Genomic DNA, 24,479 nt, shown 5'->3' with positions numbered 1-24,479 from the left:
CTGTTTTTGTTAGAAGTTCGTTTTCCAACAGATCACTTTAAACAGCATTTGAGCATATAAAAGGAAAAAAATTATAACCAAAACAAATGACACTTTTTAAACCCTGAAATAATAAGTATATATACCATATATACCATATATATATGTATATTTGCTGGCGTTTGTGTATTATGTACAGTCTTAATGGTTCAGCATGGACATATACAAGTACGTACAGCTAAATGCTAGCATTTTTGATTAAACTACTATAACTATTATTGTGTCTAGATGAGATTCATTGCTTCTTCAGTTTAACGCAGCATATTTCTCTCGATGGCCAATTGCTCCTTGCCACCGGAAACGGCCTTGACGAACTCGGGATAATGCAACAGTCCATCGTTGTTGTCATCCGCAATCAACAGAAACTTATCAATGGCCTCTATAAAATGACATAAGCATGAATTTATTCACTTATTAATAAATGTATATTTTACCTATAAAATGATCAAGTTCTTCGCTTGCATTTTGCAAATAATCGTTGCGCTCGCTGTTCTTGAAGTAATCATAATTATGATGCATGGCCGATTGTATCATCTCCAGACCATCCAGTGCATTGTTGTTGTCGTTGTCGTGCGCCTGTCAGTGTGTATTTGTTTGTGTTTGTGTGTGTATATCAATAATAAGTCAAAGGACCTGTGTGTGGAAGCAACTCACCTTAAACATGTAAAATATTTTCTCCTCATCGGTCATATCATCCAAGTTCGCCTGTATGCCCATTTCCCTTAGATCATCATCGATTCGACTGTTGAACAATTCAAAATATTTACCAAACATTTTCAATTCACACACCCCTTTTGCAACTCACTGCTCCTCATGAGTCAGATGCTGGTCCACTCGTCGGGTTTCGCCGCGTGGATGATGTGGTCCCCGCTTCATGGCCAGAGTGCCGTCAAATGATTGACTGAAGCTGGCCACGCATATGATAAAGTTAAGCACATTGGACAAATTGTACATTTTGTGCATTAATCAGACCAATCAAGCTGTTGAGGAATTTACGTATTTGCTTTTTACAGGGTTGTCCAAACGCTGTCAAACTGACAGCTCAAAGCGCATGCGTCGTTTTCAGTTAGTCTTTAAATGGCGCAACTGTTACGTCTGTTTAAATATACACATTGAGTTCAATTTAGTAACCCAGCAACCTTTGGACTATTTATTCGATAGTCTTGAATTGTAAGCAACAGTTAACAAACTCAAGACAACAACTCGAAACAAAAATTTCATATTTACAAAAACGTTGCCCGATTTTTGATCAAAATGTGCGATAATTTATGTGATGATTTGGAGACATTCAATCCTGAAGTTGAATTCCTTAAATTTATTAAACGTAAGCCGGTGGTGCAAACGGCTAAACTTTATGAGAATCTGCACAAACGCGAGGACATTAAATGTCCCTGTAAGTAAACCACAAAATTAGTGCACTTTACCATTATTACAGAAGTTCATTAACCACGTTCTGCAGACAACTTCAAGGGGTATGGTGTGGAGAAGGACACCAACACCATGTATCGCACATGTAACTCGGAATATGGTTATTATGCGCCCAATGCCTACACCATACCGACTCGCTTCTATCCCCTCTCCCAGCGTTTCTCCAATGATGTCGTCCGCTTCGGCATGTATCGTAATTTCTCGCTGAACACGCACATGGATCGTACGTTCTACTGAGATCTGGGACATATCTCAAGTGCAGAGTCTCACACTAGAGGGTTTTTATTCATTTTTCATTAGCATTTCAAATTAACTGATAAGCAGAGCAAATAAATATGCTTGACATCTTTCTGTTTTTATACCACCAAATGATTTTTTAACAATCTATCAGATGTCTGATACTAAAATATCTCTGCCAATATTAACAATACTATCAAGTACCTAATTGCACAGAAACTCATAAAAAAAGATAATTACAAATAATTAAAGTGTTTTAATTGAATTAGTGGGTTACCCTGATACGATGCAAGGCAACACTTTCTGTATTTTATAGACTTTTAACAAGATGAGCTATTAAATAATATCCTTGCTGTTTTATAAATGCATAGTCGACTTATTTACATTTTAGTAGTAACAATATAGAGACCATAAGCGACATAAAACATAACAAAATATTTAACAACAACAATATACAATTTAATGAATACATTGCAACTGATCAGGAATGTTAGCTAAAATTCAAGCTTAATAGACCAAACCAAATTCTAATTTTTGAAGGTTTGCTCCAGTTTAAGCAGGTCGCATCTGGCGTTGATTATAATGTTAATTCATTTGTTATTTTTATATATTTTGCATAAAAACCAAGGAGAAATTGAAAAAATACAAAAAAAAAACTTACTTATAAAATTAATCTACCGTTGAAGAACCAAGTCAACAATCTACTACCTACCGCTGTGTCATATCAGTGCACCTTCAAAATGAGGTGAGTTTTGTTGCTACCAATTAGCATGTGAAGTTGATAACAATTGAAACGATTGAGGCAACCACAGCGAAACCAAAACTCTACTCAACGCATTGCTATGCGACATTTACGGCAAGCAGGAGCTGCAGGCGAGACGTCTGCGACGTAGCCGTCGCCAGAGGAATCAGGATAAGTTACATCGCTGCCGAAGATCGTCCGAGAAGAGTCCACTGGCCAGAATGGCCAGCAGTCTGGCTGGGAATCGGCCTGCATTGGAATCGCTGGATGTGCGCCAGTTGACCGATGTCTGTGCCATGCTCAAGGTGGAGATTCTGATGATGGGCTATCTGCTGGAGCGAACGCTGATTGCAAGGGATCGTCTGAAGCGACATCAGGAAGTGCTCTGTGAATTTGTGACGGCCATACTTGTTGTGGAGACACGTAAGTTACATTCGAACCAATCTTTGCGAGCAGTGTAGTCAGCTGTCAAGTTGGCACCACTGTGAATGGAATGCGGTGTGCGCATGACCGACAGCTGGCTAATGTTCTGGCCAGCGGGTTAGACTCGGACTTGTGCGGCTCCAAAGCAAACCCAAATCAGTCAAGTGCGGAACTCTCAGCTGTGTGCGTCGCTCGAGTGCGGAAAACCAGAAAGCAAAGCTGAAGGAAATTCACTACACGCAACGCAACGCATGTATGTGTGTTATCTATATATATATATGCATATATATTTTTGTTGTGTTGCTTAAGTTCATTGAATGAATGGTGACTCCGCTTCCCTGTGTGTGTGTGTGTGTGTGTGCTATGGTGGCAGGTAATGCCTACGCATGTATGTAACAGTGGGTTGTGTCTGTGTGTTGCTTCTGGGGGTTGATGACGACACAATGCTTGAACATGAAAACAACTCGCTGGCGGTCGTTTGGAGACTGTCTGACGTGCAACACCCACACACCCACACACACATACAGAGACGCACACGCAAATACACAACTACTACGCCGTATTCGTATTCGTGTGTTGGCACGTGTATATGTCGCTGACTCTGCTGCTGCTGCTGCTGCTGCTGTTGCTGCTGCTTGGCCTCCGCAAGTATTTTGCCACATTTATCTATGGTTTTATATCTGTGCGCTGCCTCAGTCGCCAGTCGCTGTCAGTTGTTGGTGTCGCGTCATTGTGTGGGCTCGTTTATGTGGCTGCAGAACATTACCCTTGATATTCGTCGTACACATGATGTAGAAATGTTTCACATCGACCGACGTTAACGTCGACGTTGACGGCTACAGCAGCGACAGCGGCAGAAGCAGCAGCAGCAGCGGAAATAAACACGCACACGTGCAAAAGCAGTTTTCCTTTCATTTATTTATTTATGCTGGCATGCTAATATTATATTCGCAATCAAATTATGAATAGTGAAAGAATTGCATGCAAGTAAAATACAATAGACCAATCTCTATAGTGTGTATGTGTGAGTGTGCTTGTTGGCTCATAATTGAATAACGCAATATTATCGATCCGATGTTGAAATGCAATTAAAAATTGCTGCAGCTGTCAGCAGTTGAGGGCTCATTTTAATGACGCGCCTAAAAGTAGGCTACACAAAATTTCACTTAAATCGAGCCGAGTTTCGCTTTGCGGTCGAGGGCGCGCGCCATTTTAGCGGCCCATTTTTGTCAGCTCTATTGAAAATATATATTGCTGGCTATTGATGCCATTGTTTGTTTGTCCTCCCACACAGACATGCCCATACATACTTATGAGCACGTAGGCGAGAGTGTGTGCCATTTGAAGCGTATTCGATTTCTTGTGATTTATGTACTATACACAAACACACACACACACACACACACACACATCCAACTACATACAGTCATGGAAGCACACTCGGGCCCATTACAAATTCTTCGTTAAATCACTGGTGAAGCGAACAAAAAAATATTAATTCAGCCATTGCGTAACTGCGAATAGTTTCAATTAAAAAGTATGAAGATTTAAAAAATTTTTAATCAATAAATTAATATAATATATTGTACAGCTCTTAAATTTCCCATAGAAAATGTAGTCAATTTAGTCTAATTGCAATTTAATTGACGAGTGCCCCAAATAGTCCTTGTCCACTTACTTATTTACTTTACTTAAGCCCTAAAGACTGCCAGTGCCAGAGTTAATACCTCACGGCTTGCAAGCTTTAGACTCCGATTACATTTGCTAAGAGGCTTCTGCCTCCCGCAACAGCCAACCATTAAGGCTTCAAAAGCCTTTCAATACGTTTGTCTGTTTTGGAAAATTTATTAAAGGGCTGTAAAACCAAGTGAAATGTAAGTAAATTATATTTACCTACGAGTATTTGTTTTTACTATTGCATGGCTATTTTGGTTGGGCCAGCACTAAAAAGTGGGTCAAGACGCCAGTTAGCTGAATCGATGAACTACAGTGCAAAATTCACACAATGGCACGTCGTCGTCTTACCTAATCCAAAACTATGGGCCAACAACTACAAAGCTGGCACAGCTTTAGCCGTTGTCAAGGTTTCAGCTACCTCTTTGTGTGTGTGCCACCAGTTTCATGAATGTTGTTTTACTTTCCTTTTTCACTTGTTTGTTAGGCATAATAAAAAAAGACTGAAAAACATTTCTCAATGACATTTACCATGCTGTTGTTTGTTACTATTTTAGTGTCAGTGTTTGCATGTGTGTGTTGTGTGTCTATGCGTGTGTGTGTGTGTGTGTGAGTTGAGTCGCAAGCATGTTGGTAGCAAACGTGTTATATAACATTAATAACAGCATGACATATTTATCTGTAGATATACTCTCGTAGTAAATTTCTGTATTTATGTAAATTTATGTGTGTACTGTGTAAACAATACTAATGATAGGCCACAACAACAACTACAACAACATACAGCTGAAACGAACAACGTAAAAATGCAAAAAATACAAAACGAGTAAATTGCGAACGCTCAGCAACAACAACAACAACAACAACATCAAAAACAACAAAGAAACAACTATAAACAGCTACAACTGTAACAACAACAACTTGAATTTAATGAGGCGCCGCTAAAAGCAGTCGCAGAAATCGTAGCATAACAAGCAGCGCAGGTTTACTTAACATGGGTAAATATGCCAACTGTATAAAAACGAAAGTGGATTACCAATAACAACAATAATGCCAGCATTAACATCTATGACAATCCTATCTGGTGTATTTGTTAATTAATGTCCTCCCTTCCACCCCCCAAAAAAAACGTTTTTTAGCGCGCCCTGAAGCCACCATCAAAGCAATTGTTGAGCATTTGCTTAGCTGAGTTGCCTTTGGTTGTGTGTATATGTGTGTGTTCAGCATTGATATTTTAATTATTGTACATTTATTGCTGTCTCTCTGTTTTTCTTTCTATCTTTTTTTCTCTTCTCTAAATCTCTCTCTCTCTCTCCCTCTTTATTGCTCTGAATACTGCTACAACATATATATATATATATATATATATAATCTATATATTATTAACAAACAATTACCAACAAAAAGGTAAATTTTACAAATGAAATATACATAAATGCAAACAAAAACCATACTCTTGCATAAGGTCCTGCCAAATTTTCGATTGGCATTCATAAAATACCCCTCACATACATACATTAATACATACTTACACAAACACCCCTCCACAGCCCGGCATTAGTCATGCATAACGCGCACAGTTCTAATTTGGGGCCCGCTTGTAATTAACATTTGCATTTTTCACATGAATTTGCCAAAGACAAAGAGGAGCCTCGTTTTGGATCCTGCCTGCCTTGGGCATACATTTACATTATATTTCGTTACTATTAATGGCGTTTACGTGTTGCCCTTTTAATCCCTTTTTTGCCACTTCAAGTTTTACAAGATGACCGTTCAATTAGAATTTCCCTCAACTTACTCACATCTTCGTGCTGTTTCCCATTTGGTTCTGTTTTTAGATTGACGTCGCTTGTCATTAGCAGATTTCAACTATAACGCCCACACTCCCCAAGCTCCTTACACACGCACACACACACACACACAAATACACACTTACGAACACTTACACGCATGCCTAGACACAGACACAGACACATACACACGCAACTGTTGCATGCCGCAGTGTTGTTTCTGTTAATAATCGTTATTGCTGATATTGTTTGTGTTAGCTGGTTCTCATTATTGACGCATACTCGATTTGTCTGTGTCGAAACAGTTTTCAGTTTTATTTTGTGCTGTTGCTGCTATTTTCACAATTTTATGTGTGCCATTGAATTTTTCACACCTCCAGCGATTTGCCATCAAATTTTAATTGCTCTTAAATCAGTGTTGAATTGCTTCACATTTTTATCTCCTGCCTCGAGCGCACCTTGACACCCATGTCCTTTTCTACGGGCTAACCAATATAGCAGAAACAGTAGCTGTGAGATTTAAATTATCATAAAACATTTCTACAACGAACCAAGGTTGCCTTAAATATGTCTCAAGTTAAATTCTCTTAAGCCAGTTAAACAGCTTACATGCGTAGCGTTGCATACTTATTATGTATACTTAATGTAAAATTTGAAAGGTATTAAATTTTGTTATCCTAAGATAAATATTAGCTTAAGCATCGCATAGCTTAGAGTTTGAAAGTTTTTTACAAGTATCGGATTATGTGTTTTCCGTTTATTTGTTGCTAGAGGAGTTTGGGATATTTTAATATTTAGCGAATAAATATTTGAATCCTATATATTATACATTAAGCGAGAAACGATTGGAAGTATGATGAATTGATTACATTAGCTAGTTGAACTGTTTTCATAATTTGTGCTTCTACAGATTTTCTATTTTTAATTCTGTTCAATGAATTTTTATTTAAATACACACAGTCAACAAAGGTCAACAATAAGCAGAAAAATATATTGAGAGAGGGTCACTCCGTAAATGTTGTGCGCATCAAATTTTGAAATCTAATCAAAATGAAATCTATAAAAGCCTCTGCCTGCCAAATACAACATGACTGAGAGAGCTCTTATCACGACCGCCTGATTTCCTTCAGGCTCCTTCTCATATATTTCTCATTTTTTATGGTTGGCTTTGTGAGCCGCACACGAACAACATCAACAATAAAACGCAGATGATTTTTTTTTTGGTGCAATTTCTCGTATTTTTATATGCAGAACGCGCAAACCAACTTGTGTAAACTTAAAATGATGAGTGAGGGTCAGAGCGAAAGCAATTTCGTGTACTTTTCAGAAAAAAAGCTTAACTTTAATGTGAAGCTCATTGAAATTGACAGGTAGCCATTTAAAACAAATTGATTGGATTTATTTGAGCGCAAGTCAGTTAGTTATATGATCTGATCAGATGATTTCATCTGATTAATGCTGTACAAACGAGAGTTTTATTTAATAACAAGAATTTTAAAGGGACTTAAAAATAGCAGTAAAAATCGTTCAACTAAAAAGCCAATGCACTTTGGGGAGCCATTGAAAAATGGAGTCGGCTGCACAGACACTCAGAGGCAGGAAAACAATGGCAGACACTTGAGCACAACATACAACAAACACTTCATGTATACACACACATATGAGTGTGTATGAGTATGTGTTTGAGTATGGGAAGTGCCAGCTTAATCGGCAATTCAAGTTTTTGTCTGTGCCACGTGATAGCGCTGCAAAATTGAGCTAGCAACGATATAAGCATTGAGTTTCAATGGGTTAACGAACCTAGCAGCTTTAAAATTGTTATGTAACCGTTTCACTTATCCCGCTCTACTCTATCTGTCCAACCATCTATCTGTCAATGTGTTTAGAGGACCGTTTGTCGCAGCTATAATTGGCTCCAATTGCACTGAACGTGCTGCTGCATTGGGCAAATAGATTCATCCGGAAATCTTGGTGTGGCAACGGAGCAGGGAATTACATAGTTAAGTGGCGATTGCTGGAGACAAAGTGACGCTGCTCGGGCAGACCCTTGGCATTCCCAAAGGACTGGTGAGCTGTGTATCCTGCGTACTCTAACTGGCTCGTAAGGACATTGCTTTGGCTGCCTTCGGGGCTAGCTGCTTGCGAATTTTTTTATCTCTAAGTACATAAGCCAAATGTGCGCTTGGCTCATTAAACCAAATGTCGCGTATTGCGGTTTTTCACTTGGCTAGCCAAATATAAACACAAGCGCATACACTCAGAGAAAAATTTAACTAAATTGAAGATCGATCATTTTTCAATGTCGTTCAACATTTTTAGAATTCGAATAGAATTTGCAACTTTTCATAATTTCAATTTATTTTATTTATTTATTTATTCTAGCACTACAAGCTTGAGTATTTTCTTGCAAGTATTATTTATTATTTTTTAATATTTAAAGACAATTTTCTAAATATTAGCTCGATAAACAAATTCAGAATAAATTCACATCGAAATTTATTTTATCTGCAAATAAGTAAGAAAGTGGAAAACGAACATATTTTTCTTTGTTCAAATCGCAGTCAAGTCAGTCGTAGGCTTATTTAAATTGATCAAATAAATTTAAATGCTATATTTAATTGTCAAATTGGTTAAATCATAAAATATTTGTGTTTAATAATTTTAACAGCAGAGCAAACAGAATGCAAATAAATATTTCGATGTGCACATAAAAACAATTGGGGTCGATTTTTTCTGAGTGTACACATAGACGGCCAACTAAAGATACGCACGTGATGCGGCTTAAAGTTCAGTTTTGGTCAAGGCCTAGTCAAGCGCTCGACCAAACTGCCTGGCACAGCCTTGACATGCACACACACACACACACACACACACACACGCACACACACACGCAAATACATATACACATGCATATTTGCTTACAGATGTATATATGTAGATTCTACACATGCCCGGTTGTCATTTTGTAGTGCATTTAAAATAATTACGGGCAGCTGAACAAAAAAGAACTGGGCAACTATTTTTGTATCTTTTGCGTGCCTTGTAGCCATTGTTGAATAAATCAGTTAGAATGCATTTATATCCCCATTAGGGGAGGAAGAAAGCCAACGAGTCGTGTCCATCGTTGCTCATAAAAATGCTTTATGAGCCTTACTTAATTTGTGCGTCGCAGCGTTTGAGGACCATTACATAAGTGTTTATGCAATTAGTAATTTATTAGCAATTTGCCAGTTGTTTGCTTGACACACTCTTGACTTTCCACTTATGATTCACATTGCTGGGTTGCCATGCAAGCAACAATATTTGTACACATTTCTTTTGTTTGCCTCGTTTTCGCAAACACTGCCAGAAATGGCGAACATTTCATTGCTGCTATCAACACCAAACAGGCTTATATAATATTTATGTAATACGCACGGTGTTCAACATAAGGAATGTTCCACGGGACTTTACAAACGCGCTAAAGTTGGGAGCCTTATTTTAAGCATAAGCATTAGCAAACTTTACGAAGATTACGGTTTATTTTTCAATTAACTTTTCATAATTTCTTTGTATTTCCCTAAGCTGTGTGTTTAATTGCTTAGCCTTTAATTGCTTTGACTTAAAGCGAAATTTAATATACATGGAATAATTTAAAGAATTATAAGACGAGGGAAAACTAAAAAATTTAAAGCAACCTGCTATAAAATAATATTAGTTATAGCTTTGTGTCTTCAACTATATTATAATAAATGTTATGAATATACGAAAATATCAAAACTTCTATTAGAGCAATTTAGAGAGAATTTAATTTAAATTTAATTTAGAACAAAAATTCCATTATATAGTGGGCTGGAATAAAAACAAAAAAGAATCGACATCATGAACATTATTTTAAATTTGAAAGAATTTGTTTGCCGTGCATGGAAATAAATGTGTACATGGAAATGAGTTCTTATATAAACACAGATACAATAAGCACAAACATTTCCAAGAGATTTGCAAGCGTTGCACAAACTTTGGGATGTCACTCCACGTGCTCGGGCCAAGGACTTCACGTTTCAGGCGAACTTTTTCCTTGAGGCTTATCCAGAATTTCAATTACCTTTTCACATTTGTATTTAACTTCTGTTTTATGGGCAGAATTTCAATTAGTAAAAGTTGAAATTAACTATTTTCTTTACTTGATTGTCTGGTTTTCCACAGTTAAAGAAACTTCCTTAAAATTGTTAGTTAGTCTACGAAAATAATTCAATTAAGCTAATTAAATTAGAAATTCCTGTGCGAAAAGTTGAGGCTTGTTTGAGTTATATTTTTTAGTCTTAATATAAAATTTTTGTTGTTGATCTGAATGTAGAAATGTTATACAGATATGTGAGATTACAGAATATTAAATTATGTTAAGGCCAAGAAAGATCATCTAGGACACATTACAGATAAATCCTAAATATGGATGTATAGTTAAAGTCTGTAATAAACAGTACCATCATTATTAAATTATTTATGATATGATTTCTACTGACAACTATCTATCATGACAATTTAACTTTTAGTTGTAATATTCTTCAATTCATAACTTTCATGCCATTGACATTTCCCAGCTCAAACAATATTCATCTAATACATTTTTAACTGCACTGAAATCGAATTATCAGCCACAAAGTGAATGTGAAAAATAATATGAAATATCGATTGAAAACAACGCTAAGGAATAGTTTTGCAAGCTAAAGTAAATTCGTAAAAAAAAGCAGCAAGAAGTCAACTTATTTCATGCAGCTATCACAAACTCCGAACAGCACAATTTCTTTTATCTACTTGACCTTTGACTGTAGTACTGTGTTGTGTGTGTGTGTGTGCAAGGAATAAAAGCAGCAACGTCGACTAAAATAACAATGTGAAGATTTATGCGCTTCAAGGCGTAGATAGGACCAACTTAAGTGAATTTAACTTTCATATCAGAATGCCAGAGTATCAAGTGGCGGACATGTGTGTCCCAAAGCGAGGAAAAACCAATAGCATACAAATAACCAAGTGCTAACCGCCACCACATGCGACAAGTTAAGCTGTCAACAGTCGTCGCACATACAACACATAGATACATACATACATAGATGCATACACAGTATTACCACCCTGGCAAATCTAACACACCCCTACACATTTATACTTGCCCAGCAATATCATGGTAAATTTAAACTCGTAGAATACATCTCAAGATACCAACAGCTAACAGCTAGTCACGCAGCAGAAAATGTTTGGCGTTCTCATTGTTGCATATTGGATCATAGTGTTGCACAAAGCCCGCAAATTGCATTTAACATTGCATGTTATATTTTGTGTTCTTTGTTGCGATTCCTTTTCAAATTGCCATCAAGCTTGGCTCAAAGTTTTCGATCATTGTTGACATTTCGCTCTCATTGCCTTAGGGCTCAACTATTTAACTGATCAAGTGTCTAATATATATAAACATATATATACATATATTCTTTTGTATTTCTTTCTTCTTCTCTTTCGCGTGTGCTCTTTAAATAACAAACAAACAAATAATTGTATTTATCTCTATAATTATCTATGTAATATTCTTGGGTAAAGTTTGCATACTGCACGGATATTGTAAGTCAAACCACACGGAAATATCCAAACGATAACGTTTATTTCATAGCAAACAAATTACATGTTTACCCAACTAATTTATACAATTTACTAAAATGCGGCTGCACAATATTTTTACTTGAACACTTTTGCAGACGATGCACAGCCTAAAATGCGCTTTAGTCTTTCACCACCGCCATCGAAAGTCAGCCTAACCTCACCCACCAGCGCCACCAGCAACAACAACAATAGCACCACTACCAACGGCAAGCAGCTCAGCCGGAGTCGCAACAACAACAACATGCTGAGCTCCTCGACAGCCAGCATCGCTGACGGCACAGACGATGCTGCGTCGGATTATAATCAATGGCTGCACGCCATGAAATTGGTAGCTCGGTTGCCTGGCGGTACACCACCAGAGTTCCGGCGCAAGGTAAATAAGAACAAGCCCACACTCGGAGAAAAAAACGTTATTCTTAATTCAAGTGCAACCAGTAAAGAAATTTAATCTTGTATTATGCTTAAAACCTCGAAAATTCTTAAATATGTTTCCATTAAGAGGGTGTCCAGCTTCTCGTACAATCGTAATGAGAGATTGTAATTATTCCATAAATTTTAATGGAGGTGGAGGGGACAGCTCTCTTACCTTAAGTTCTCAAGTTCATCGTAAGAAAAATTCATGAATCTAGTAAAGAATACTTATGAACAGAGTTTTTGGTATTAAAAAAGAAAAGAAATTTTTTTTTATTTCCATTTAGGAAGCTTTAATCTTGATTCAATCCGATTTAGTTTTTATTTTACTTACGAACATGTTAAAGGAATCAAATCATTATGAATCGAGAACTATCATTATAAAATTCAAAACTCCTTTTCAAAATAGAATTTCTTTCACTGGTCTTGTAATTTTGCCCTTGACCTGACTTTGACAACTTTTATACTTGAATTGAGTACAAACTTCTCCAGTTTATTTTTTTCTGAGTGCAATGTCAATTATCCTTTGGTATTTTAATTAATCCTCTGTGCTGCCCACAGCTGTGGCTGTCACTCGCGGATAAGTATCTAAAGTTGAAGAACGTGGACTGGGCTGAGCAACGCGAGAAATGCTTCTGCGAAGAATGGCGTGAGGATGATGAGGAGCTGGGCATTCAGATAGTCAAGGTAAGGCAGTAACTGGCATTTATGCAAGCAACAAGGTTCAACAAACTGCTTCTTGATAGGATCTACACCGCACGGGCTCCAATCTGTGCACTGGTCCCGCAGGTTCCATCAACCAGGCGAAACTCAAACGCATACTGCTCGGCTATGCACGCTACAATCCCGAGGTGGGCTACTGTCAGGTGAGTGTTTAACCCTTTAACCTCGTTTTCTTGTTATTGCCGCTTAAATGCTGACAACAATTATAATGACTACTGCATCAACATAGGGTTTCAACATGTTGGGCGCGTTAATACTGCAAGTAATGGACAAGGAAGAGGAGGAGTCCATGAAGGTCATGATATATTTGGTTGAGGGTGTTCTGCCCACGGGCTATTTTTATGGTTCGATGGGCGGCCTTCAGGCGGATATGGGCGTATTTCGAGAGCTAATGCAAACAAAGCTACCCCGTTTGGCCAAACATCTGCAGCGACTGCAGGGACCCGTGGAGAACGCCTACGAGCCGCCGCTTACCAACGTATTCACCATGCAATGGTTCCTCACCATGTTCTGCACTTGCCTGCCCATGTCCTGTGTGCTACGTGTCTGGGATCTGGTACTCATTGAGGGCAGCGATGTGCTGCTACGCACGGCCCTCGTTCTCTGGAGTCTGCTAGAAGAGTGAGTAAAGGGGACCCCAGACATTTGAGGGAGGTGGGTGAGGGTTTGGCAATTTTGTCAGTGTCGACGTCTGTTTTCTGTTTTCTATTGGCCTGCAGTCAAAAAATTTGTGTCAAGGCTTCTGGCCGTTGCAAGGTTGCTGGCATCTGCCAAAACTTTGGGCGCTTGCCAAATGCAATTTTACTGTTTGTTGAACAAATTTCTGTGCTGTTGCAAAAATCATCGCAAGATATAAGCATAATATCATATATTGTATTTTTGGTTACAATATCACAATCTCTAAAAAAAAAAACATTATACCACAAACATTGGGAACTGCGTTGAGATGCGATTAAAGATGTATGGTTACTTTACCAACTTGATATCCTAATTATCTCTTAGAGTTCTTAGAAGTAAGCTTATTAGTTGTTATCGTGTACCGATTTTGCTATTTCAAGGAAAAATAACCCACGCGCAGTTTGCATGATTTATTTCCGCGCAAATTAAGCAGCAGCACAAATAATATTTCAAAAGCAAACTCTGAAATTCGTTGAAAATATTTTGCTTAGCAGAATGTAAGGTTAAGGTTCAGATTGCTGTAAATAGAGCCCAAACCACAGTACTGTGAACACTTTGATGTCGTTGTAGCTAATTTCGAACCCCAATTCTCAATAATTCAAAATGAATTTAATAAATTCTTTCAGCAAAGCAGAGTTTTAGTAATTTCTAAAGAATTTTAAGCATTAAAATGTTCTTTTTGAGTAATTTAAATTTCTGAGAATTTTACACTCTAACGATCCGCTTTGTTATTGATTACTCAGAGTAAATAAAAACTGAAAAAAATTGTATTCGATTTAGCTGATAACTAAACTTCTATAATAATAAATAATTACTTAGCAAAAATGTGAACTACGAAATATTAAAAAGAAAATATTGAAAATGGTTGCAGTTGAAAATTATAATATGTTTGCTGGCTTTAAAAACGCCAGCGAATTTTGGCAACCTTTTTGTAGGTCTTACAAAATAAGCAACAAAATAAAACCGCGAAAATAAGCTTAGACCACCTAAAGGATTGATATCAAAATTTACTTAAGTAATTAATTATTGTATGTATTATTTTATTTTTCAATTTTACAGACGCGTTTTGAATGCACGCACGGCCGATGATTTCTATGGCAAAATGGGCTCTTTCTCCAATGAGCTGCTGAATGGACACTTAATTGATTCCAATGGACTTATCGAGAAGGTGGTGCAGCTGGGACCAATAGCCGACATCAAGCAGCTGAGGGACAAGCATCTGTACAACATTGCGCCGCTGGGTAACAAACAAGGATTGCAGTAAGCATCAGATTAACTACGCTTTGCCAAAAGCAACAACTTGATGGTATTTTCATCGTTTTGCAGACTGTATTATGACGACGAAGATGCGCACTCCGATGAAGAGTCACGTCTGGCGGTGGCCACTGTCTTTGGCTTGAACTGGGGCAGACGTGGCTCAGTGGGCACAGCGGCACCTGTGGCAGGGAAACCACACACCGAACAGAAGGATCGCCTGGCATTGGACATCTCGTTGCTCAAGAAGCAATACGATCGGCTGCGCGAGCGCCAGAAGCAGGCCCATGTCATACTGACCACCGCTTGCTCCACAGCGACTGCAGTGCGTCAAACGCCGTCCAGCAATGTGCCAGTCAATCAATTGCTGCTCGGCCGCCCAGCCATCGTGACCAACAAGGGCAATCGTGTTGGGGCTCCTCTGGGTGCCATTCCGCCGGCTCGTAAGCCTTCGTTGCCGGCAGTTCTTCATAGCAAGCCCGCTGCAGAGCGGCAGCTCAGACGTGGAGAGACGTTGCTGTGGCGGGACACGGATGCCACACGGCATCGACGCGACAGCCTGACATGGAAGGAGATTAAAGCAGATCGTGCGGCCATGTTACGGGACGGAGCTGAGCCAAAGACGATCAAGACTCAGAAGTTGCGTTCGCGCTTGGGAAAGAGCGATAGCTCATCGTACAGTGAGGACAGCGATGGTGATCAAGATGTGGAAGAGAAAGATGGCTCTAGCACAGACACAAGTCTGTGTGATGATGATGATCCCAAATCGATGGAGCAGAGTCCCAAACGCAAGGCGAAACAGACGCGCAAACACAGAGAGAAACCAAAACTGGCCGCAACGAAAGATAGCAGTTTGGAACGGAGACGACCCAAATCCTGGGCACCGGCGACTCATGAAATACCCTTCATGCTGATGGGCACTGACAGTGGCGATGAGAAGGAGCCGGAGCCCAAGGCAGAGAACGATGACGAGGATGGGGAGAACAGTGCCACCGAAAGCGGTCGCTTCGGCTATTCTCGCGACATAAATTGGTCGCAGGCAGCCGGAGATCTGGCTTCCAGCAAAGTGGAGCCACTGCACATTGACACATGTCCCCTGTCAATTACCAGTATTGCACAGCTGTCTCCACTACCCGATATTGCCAGCTACCTAAGCACGACAAGCATTAGTCCACTGCCAACGCCGAAGCCAGTATATGTGATGTCGGAAATCGAATCAATCAATCCCAGCTCTGATGTTGCTGATGCTGCACAGCTTATGGAAGGAAAGGAAGGAGGCCCCTTCGAGCGGTACGATGTCAGCGATGATGGCGTAACCAATCAGTATTTTGAACGCGTCAATAGTGTTGAGCGTCCAAAGAGACTTGAGCTCGCGTACTCCTTAAGCGTGGATGACTTCGAAGTGACTACCGCCAAGGAGGAGCAGCGGGCGCTGGTGGAAGGCCAAAGTGCTGGACATGTACCAAAGGCCATGCCGTTCGTGCCTCCAGTTGAAGCCTCGCTAGAACTGATAGGGGAAACGCCACAGATACGCGATGACAACATTCCGGGCGAAAACAAGGACGACTACAAGGAGTTGCTAAGCATGACGATAGTGCCGGCAAAGCCACCAATTACCGCCATCATGAGCAATGCCAGCCGCAAACGTCGAGATCCACGACGCAAAACACTGACGAGATCCTCGACGATTGAGTTGGAGGAACGATTTCAGGCACTAGAGAAACGACTAAGTCAAGATCACAGTGATACAATGGAGGGCACAAAGTACATTCCGACCACAGAGGCGCTAGAGGAGCGCTACAATACCCTGGAAAAGCAGCGCAGCGTGGAGAAACAACGATTGGAAGAGGATCCTGAACCAATTGCCGACTGTTTTGAGAAGCCCGAGCCGAGAATACCCTCGACGGCTGCTCTCGAGATGCGTTTTAATGCCTTAACCAAGCAAATGAGTTCCAATGAATCGAATCCCAAGACGCCCGTGGAGTTAAGAGATCAGGAACAGCCAAGTGGCAGCAGCGCGAAAGAGGGAAACGCTGAAGAGAAATCAAATAAACTTGAAAATACAGAGAAAACACAGTCGGATACAAAACAACCTGCGAATAAAGGCGAAAAAACTGAACATGAAGAAACTGAAAGTCAAGATGAAAGGGAGCAACCACGCCTCAAGAAACTGCCTTCAACAGCCGAACTTGAAGATCGCTTCAATGCCTTAGAACGAAAGATGAGCGTGCAAAAAAGCAGCCCGGCAAAAGCAAAAAAAGAGCCACCCGATGGGGAAGTGGAAAAGAGTAAAGAGCCTCCAGCGAAAGTTGAGTTGGATAAAGCTCAAAGCGATGAGACAACAACTAAAGTGGATAAAAGCATTAAATCAAAATCAGCAGATGCAAATGAACAGCAAAGTTCACAAGAAGATAGACATGGAGACAAAGATCAAGAAATTAAACAGATCAGAACAGAGGAGAAACCGCAAACCCCAACGAAGGATAGAAATGACACCCAAAGCGACAAAGCCCAACCTGCCAAAAGCAGTCCATCAACAAATGCCGAGGACTCCAATGAAGTCGAGGTAGTCAAACGCAAAACACCACCATCCACAGAGGAGCTTGAGAAACGATTCAATGCCTTGGAAAAGCAGCTCAGCACCACAAACATAGAGTCCAGTGATGATGCACAGCCAGGCAGTTCCTCTAAGCCCAAAGAAACGAAGCCAGAAGCAAAAGTGCAATCTGTAGAAAATGAAAAACAACAAGAGAATAATATGGAAAAAGAAGTTAAGGCTGTAAAGTCCATTAAGTCATTTGATGATAAAGTTCAAGCAATAAGTGCATCCTTATCTGACGAAAAGCAGACCAGTAAAGAAACTGTAGTTTCAGACGAAACAGCTGAAGCCAAATGCAAGACAGATACAAATTGCCTGGAAACCGAAGACCCGCCTAAATCAATTGAAATTAATGCAAATAGTAAAATCGCTACCAAATCAGAGCCCGAAAAAGATTTGAAAGCTGAGCAACCAGAGCTGAATAAAAGGCGAGCCTCCGAGCCACCATCTATGGAGGATCTGGAGAAACGTTATGAGAGGCTCAAGCGTCGGATGAGTGCCAAAAATCATTTTGCTAACCAAAATGAAACTGTGAACGAGGCACTGGAACGCATCGAGCAAGAAGTAATTGCCGAACTGGGCGATACGGCGGAGGCGGAGCAGGAGGAGGTGCAGAAGCCAACTAAAAAAAAACAGCCACCCACAACTGAGGATTTGGAGAGCCGCTACGAAGCGCTGCATGGCAAGGATAAGAAAGCAGCTGCGACCAGTCCAAAACCAACGATCAAGTCGCCTCCTCATCGCGTAGATGTGGCCATTGAGGCGCATATACCCGAACCGCCACCACCACCACCCGTTGAGCATCGGATTATTATCGATCCGGGACAGCATCAGCAGCGCGCCCTCATCGAAGAGCTGCAGAGCAAAATGGAAGGCCAATCGCCTGGCGAGGAGAATCTGAAGCCGAGCGATATAAATCCACAACGCAAGCGACGGCAACAAGAGCAACAGCTGCAACAGCGACCCACACCCATGGGTGATGAGACCTCGGAAGCACCTGCAAACACCGCTTACTACAGATCGGGAAATTACGAACCCTGGCCCGAACATCGGATGGTTCGTCGTTTCTCCGATTTGCCATCGAGAGCAGATCTGGAAAATCGTTTACAATTCTTGGAAAAGAAATTGTTCAAGAGATTCTACAAGCAGCGATGTGCAAGTGATTCCGAAGTTGCATCAAGGACGAGCAGTTATGACGACAAGCCGAGCACCTCGCACCACGCGGAGGCACAGCTGGAACAGCGCGTCCTGGCCCTGGAGAAGCAGCTGAGCGAAAACAGTCTCAAGCTGCTGGAAGCTATTCGTCAAAAAGAAAAGGAAAAGGAGAAAGAAAAAGAAACGGAAAAAGAAAAGGAGAAGACTCCACCAAATAGAGAAGACAGCTGCTCTTCGCCACGTCGTCTGAGCACGGACACCGAAACGGGCAAGGAGCTGGTGCGCTACACACAGAACATAAGTGAGCTGGAGGAGTCGGACAAACCCATCAACATAAGCATCAATATTAAAATGCTGCTCAACAAGGAAAGCGAGCACAAAAAGCCACCAACAGAGCCCACCACAGATGATTTGAGACGGCGCTTGGAGCAGCTCGAGCAGCAGTTGATTGAGGAGCGTGCCAGAAATGGCATAATCATCCCGGATTGCGAGTTGACCACCGATGATTTGCTGCAGCTGCCACCCGAGCAACCTGAGGAGAGTGAAGCATGCAAGAAGCAGGAAAAAGATAGCCACAATCAGAGCGTCAAGTCTGACGAAGCTGAGAAATTGGAGGAGGTTCCATTACCATCGGAACATAGCCATGAGCCGGAAACGGTTAAGGAAACCAAAACCTTGCAAAATGAAGAAAAAGCGCAGACTCGCAGCAAAGAAACCGAGGCAGAAACCCCAATTAAAGAAGAACAACAAGTAGAAGCAAAAGCTGCCAAGCCAGAAAGCAAAGTGGAAAAGATGACTTCCCCTTCAATTCCTAAACAGGAAGCCAAAATGGAAAAGACGACGTCTCCTTCAACTGAACAGGTGGAAACTCCCCCGGCTCCTGCCAAAGTTGACTCCCCAAAAGCCAATGCTGAGAAACCAGAAACTGTCAAAGATAAACCTACAGCAGATGCCGAATCAAATAATGAATCAGTCGCAAATCAGGTCATCAATGCCTGTGAGATAGGCCCCGTGGATTCGAATAACAAAACTGTGGTCCTTCTAATGGACAATGAACCAAAGGCATTGAAAGTTCGCCGCTTGACCAGAGCCAACACTGAGGAGCTTGAGGGACTGTTCCAAGCACTTGAAAAACAGCTCAGCGATCGCAATCTGGTCAAATCGAAAGATGGTAAATTGGTTCGTGTCGAGAGCAAACCATCTGCAGAGCAGGTTGAGCAGGCACAAGCCATATCCGATCTGACCAAAGAAATTGAAGACTTTACGAGTGGCAAACCGGAGCCAGAACCAACAACAGAACAAAAGGATGAAAAGACAGTCGAAGATGAACCGAACTATGACTGGGGGCCGAATCCAGTGAAGCACCACTTGAAGCGCAAAACAGTCTATCTGCCCTCGACCAAAGAGCTGGAGGCCCGATTCCGCTCGCTGGAGCGCCAAATCAAACTTCTCGAAGACGTTGAGAAGATCGATGTGGAGCATAGACTGTGTGAAATCGAACGCAAGATCAAGTTGCAGTACTCGTTGTCGCATGAGAAGGATCTCAATAAGTACCTGGAGCTGTGCGAGGGCAAAGGTTTAGACGACGATGAACCGGCGCCCGAGCCAACTTCTCCAGTCGGCGAACGTTCACGCAGCCCCGCTCGCAAGCAGGCAACGAAATCACCCTATACTTCTCCATCTCGCAAGGCTTCGACAAAGTCGCCATATGTTTCGCCCTCACGTAAATCCAAATCGCCTTACACTTCCCCAACGCGCCAGGCCCAAAAGACGCCACACACATCGCCATCGCGCAGCGCCACCAACAAAAAGAGTCCCTATACATCGCCATCAAGACGCCAGCCGCATAAGGATGATCTACCCATCTCAGATGACTTGGAGTACAAATATCGTGTACTTGACTTAGTGCGCTCCAAGTCCAAGGACAATCTGGCGAAGCGCAAGAATGATCCCAACAAAAAGCCGCCCATTCATCCGCTTGAAATGCTGCTCGACTCGAGTCCGGACGACAGTGAAATACCCACAACCGGTCAGTTGGAGCATCGCATACGCATCCTCGACGGGAAATTGAAGTCGCCCTCGCGACACAAGTCACGTTCTCGTTCCCCGACTATCGATGACATCAAGCGGAAGAAAATGTTAGATGATCAGCGACCCAAGACACCGGTGCACAACCTGGAACGCTTGGTCTACTCGCCCAGCAAGCCTGAGCCACCGACTGCCGAGGAGCTGGATCAACGCATACTTGCACTAGAAAAGGATCATTGTTTCGATTTTAAGACCCAAAAGGACTTCAAAGAATTCAATCAAAAGCTTAAGAATGTAGTTTCGCCCTCGCTCTCCTACGAGGAGTTCAAAGCGGCCAAGTCGCGTGAACAGAGCCCCCGACGCCAAGCCCCCACAACGCCCAAGTCAGCAATGCGACGCGATGATAGCGATGAATATCGCGACTATCGACGTGAGGAGACGACGACCTCGTATCGGCCCACCAGCCCCAAGGTCATACGCTTTCGTGACGAGGACGAGGACTACTTTGAGGAGAAGTGGCGACCCAAGTCCCGTCAGGGTCTGGCCAGCGAACGAATGGTGGGCAACACAACTCAAGTTTTAGCCTTTATCAAGGAGAATACTAAAATTCTACAACGTATTCTTAAGAAGACTCTTGCAGATCAGCCAGCTAGTCGCAACTACAGCAGCACCACCTCCACCAGAGCGGCGAGTGCCAAAACATCAGAGGGTCTCGATGAGTTGGGGTGTCGCCTGATGCGGGTAAGTCCGATGACTGATGAGTGTTTGCACGACTTTCTTATCAACCCACTTATGCATCCCAAGGAAACGTCGCCAATCACACGGACTGGAACACATACGGGCGTACCGCTGCGCACAGCGGACAACATCAACGAACGCTTGAGTTCCATCAAGAACAGCATCAAGTCGATTGACAGCTTGTGCGAGGAGAAGTCCTATCAGAAGGAGAAATGTCAGCGCTATATTGATTCCCTTTTTTCGGACTCAACGTACTTTGCCAGCAAGAAGAGCTCCGCCGAGGATCTAACGCACAGCCGGAGCGAGAGTCGTGGACGTGGAACGCAACGTGGCAGTGACTATACTCCGGTCATACGCATCAGCTCCGAGCATCGCTCGCTAGGTTCCGTGGAGTCGCTGCGCACGGGCAGCCCATTGCGTGGGATCAGCCCACCGCATCATCGTTCGCACCGGGATATTAGCAGGGAGTTGTCGCCGAATCGTAGCCGTCGCCGGGAGGCCGAGGAAGAGCTCGAGGAGCGCGAGAGTAGTAGGGTAAGACGTGATAATATGTTGCCAAATTATTTTGTCGATAATCGTAGTGAACTAAGTAGCGCCAGTAGTTTAACTAAGTTTCATAAAGTAGATAGACAACTAGAAGAAACCTGCGCCAAGTACGCCGATGACAGACGATCGGCCTGCAAATCGCCATTGAGCTCACCATACGAGTCCAGAACAACAGGCACACGCTACAACAGCAACAACACCACAACAGCAACAACAACAACTCAAAACGCTGCCGTCGATAATTTTACTAGGCCCATATCGCCCTATCGCCAGCCCTATGAACCATTGAATAGGTCGACACGCTCCAACACGCCCGTCTATCAGCCAGCCAAGCTGGAGATTCGGCATACCACGGTGACCTCGACATTCTACGATCGCTTTCTGACCGAGCGACAAATTGAGAAGCAAACCCTGTCGCGTCCACCAAGCCGTTCCCCCGTTGTCTCACCATCGGCAACAACCAAAAGCTACACCGATCTTCCCGGCACTCTGGCTGCCAACAAATATAGCCTGGATGTAGCCACCACAAGCAGTTATTCCACCTCGCCGATGTCACGCAGTTATGCGGGCAGCAGCAGCAACTATTCATATCTCACCACAGTTGGCGAAGCACCAGTAGCTTCTAGCAGCTCTCATGCCCCACTGCTTAGTGCTGGCTCTGGTGGCAGTGCCACCGATCTTCGCTTGCGCAGCTATGAAACCATTCCCACCAGCAGCACTGCAAGCACCGTTATACCATCATATTCAAGTGCATCGGCCTTTACACCCTACAATTTCACTAGTTCATTTACCAGTCGCCTGGGCGATCCCATAGCAACCACCAGTTCTGTCGTCTCTAATCTCAGCTCCGGTTCTCACTCATATTCCACTGGCGTTTACAATCCCATGATGTCATTCACATTGCGAGAACCATCGATAAACACCAATAGCAGCACTTTATTGGGTCAGTATCAATTCAAAAGTGGCTTGAGCACCACGAACTACAGCTCGTCTGGATCAAAGAGCGAGCCAGATAAGCCATAAGCTTCTCAATCTCAATTAATCCAAGGTTGTCCTTTCTTAACGCATAACCATGTCATCTACTCAACCTGCAGCACAAGCTCAAACTAATTACTTTATGCTTACAAATTTACTCAACGTTACAAAATCGAAACTTTAAAACCCTCAAGCAATATATATATATATATATATATATATATATATATAATACACATATATAATTCTCGTCAAATTTAATGGGCAACAGTTTTTACACATACTCAAAAATATACGGCTAGGGGCACCTTTATCTACAAAATGTTATCTATAAAGATATCTATTAAATATACATATTTAAATACATACATTTACACTCGAAAAGAAAACAATTTAAGAAAATCTCTTGCACCAAAGCATTCTGGCTTCTTGCAATTACCTCATCTACTTTCAAGGCACCAATCAATGTAACTGATCATAGAAAAAAGAAAAACAATTTTTATACTACAATATAATCTTACTAAAAATACTATTTAAACTATAAACTATGAAACTTTTTAGCGCTGTATTAAATGAAATTCTTTAACGAACACTGCATTAACTCTCAATTATTGAATTGTATTCCTTCTTAACAAATTTCAATTTCGTAATATTTATGAAACCAAAAATGTTGGCACAGATATTTTGTGACGGGTTAGTTAAGACGCTTCAATTGTTCGTTGACTGACAGAGAAAAACGTTAGTTAAATATACATATATACATATATATAGATACATATACACACTACACATATATACAAACAATTAATTATACAAACAGATATACTTATTATACATAGATATATATATATATATATATACTATACTTGCATACCAATTACAGTTGGTGACTTTCAATTCAGCAAATACGATTTCGAAAACGGCTAACAATAAGCAAGTGAAACAAAATGCAAATGGCTTCAAAAATTATTACTACACCAAGCAAAGAAACAAAAAGTTAATCAAAACGATTAGAAAAATTTTATGACAACGCAAACGGAGTTCATTTACATGCATAGATATTATGTTATGGGCCAATCAGTTGAGTGGCAACCAACAATATTATTAATATTACATACTCGTACACTGATATGTACTATTAAATGCAATTGTTAACAGATCGTGCAACAAACAAACATACTACATATATAAGTAGGCAAAAAAAAATGTTTTGAGCTTCAGTTAAAATGAACAAAACAAAATCAAACAAATTATGCAAAAATTTAATATTGATAATGTTGTTTTTTCCCCCCGTTTTTATGTTTTGTAACTTGTTGAAACTTTTTGTAATACTTATTTGTTAATGTTGAAAATTTGTCAAAATATTGGATATATAAAATATTTTTGTTACAAAATGGAATGTAATGTC

The 24,479-nt window shown here is 41.2% G+C and overlaps 3 protein-coding genes across 8 annotated transcripts; 2 read left to right on the top strand and 1 right to left on the bottom strand.

Annotated features, from left to right (window-relative positions):
* Positions 1–115: 115 nt before the first annotated feature.
* LOC6563935 (multiple coagulation factor deficiency protein 2 homolog) lies at positions 116–1,084 on the bottom strand. The gene is made up of 4 exons (XM_001990001.3): positions 845–1,084; positions 694–781; positions 474–615; positions 116–418 (listed from the first exon to the last, which is right to left on the bottom strand). The coding sequence occupies exons 1-4, from the start codon at positions 1,000–1,002 to the stop codon at positions 291–293; spliced, it is 516 nt and encodes a 171-aa protein (XP_001990037.2). The 5' UTR covers positions 1,003–1,084; the 3' UTR covers positions 116–290.
* Positions 1,085–1,245: 161 nt separating this feature from the next.
* On the top strand, positions 1,246–1,826 carry LOC6563936 (UPF0691 protein C9orf116 homolog). The gene is made up of 2 exons (XM_032737370.2): positions 1,246–1,432; positions 1,499–1,826. The coding sequence occupies exons 1-2, from the start codon at positions 1,294–1,296 to the stop codon at positions 1,702–1,704; spliced, it is 345 nt and encodes a 114-aa protein (XP_032593261.1). The 5' UTR covers positions 1,246–1,293; the 3' UTR covers positions 1,705–1,826.
* Positions 1,827–2,397: 571 nt separating this feature from the next.
* On the top strand, positions 2,398–24,261 carry LOC6563937 (titin homolog). 6 transcript variants are annotated; one of them, XM_043214892.1, is made up of 11 exons: positions 2,398–2,449; positions 2,517–2,869; positions 12,060–12,337; positions 12,937–13,062; positions 13,122–13,241; positions 13,328–13,719; positions 14,836–15,036; positions 15,103–21,370; positions 21,440–21,553; positions 21,617–22,084; positions 23,955–24,261. In XM_043214892.1, the coding sequence occupies exons 1-11, from the start codon at positions 2,445–2,447 to the stop codon at positions 24,096–24,098; spliced, it is 8,469 nt and encodes a 2,822-aa protein (XP_043070827.1). In that variant the 5' UTR covers positions 2,398–2,444; the 3' UTR covers positions 24,099–24,261. The 6 variants fall into 6 exon arrangements, with proteins under 6 accessions (XP_043070827.1, XP_032592888.1, XP_032592885.1 ...); XM_032736997.1 differs by having other exon boundaries at positions 2,399–2,449; positions 21,443–21,553; XM_032736994.2 differs by lacking the exon at positions 23,955–24,261 and having other exon boundaries at positions 2,400–2,449; positions 21,617–23,286.
* Positions 24,262–24,479: the final 218 nt, after the last annotated feature.

Source organism: Drosophila grimshawi, unplaced genomic scaffold, assembly GCF_018153295.1.
Source record: "Drosophila grimshawi isolate 15287-2541.00 unplaced genomic scaffold, ASM1815329v1 contig_311, whole genome shotgun sequence".
Classification (NCBI taxonomy): domain Eukaryota; kingdom Metazoa; phylum Arthropoda; class Insecta; order Diptera; family Drosophilidae; genus Drosophila; species Drosophila grimshawi.
Note: the sequence above shows the minus strand (reverse complement) of the source record. Positions and strands in the feature narration are given on the sequence as shown.

Coding starts and splice junctions, on each gene's coding strand:
- LOC6563936 (XM_032737370.2), top strand. CDS start 1,294: ATGTGCGATAATTTATGTGATGATTTGGAGACATTCAATCCTGAAGTT. Junction 1,433..1,498: donor CGAGGACATTAAATGTCCCT/GTAAGTAAACCA, acceptor CACGTTCTGCAG/ACAACTTCAAGGGGTATGGT.
- LOC6563937 (XM_032736994.2), top strand. Junction 13,063..13,121: donor TGGGCATTCAGATAGTCAAG/GTAAGGCAGTAA, acceptor GCTTCTTGATAG/GATCTACACCGCACGGGCTC. Junction 21,554..21,616: donor TGGGGTGTCGCCTGATGCGG/GTAAGTCCGATG, acceptor ATGCATCCCAAG/GAAACGTCGCCAATCACACG.
- LOC6563935 (XM_001990001.3), bottom strand. CDS start 1,002: ATGCACAAAATGTACAATTTGTCCAATGTGCTTAACTTTATCATATGC. Junction 616..693: donor AAATATTTTACATGTTTAAG/GTGAGTTGCTTC, acceptor ACACACTGACAG/GCGCACGACAACGACAACAA. Junction 419..473: donor AGAACTTGATCATTTTATAG/GTAAAATATACA, acceptor GTCATTTTATAG/AGGCCATTGATAAGTTTCTG.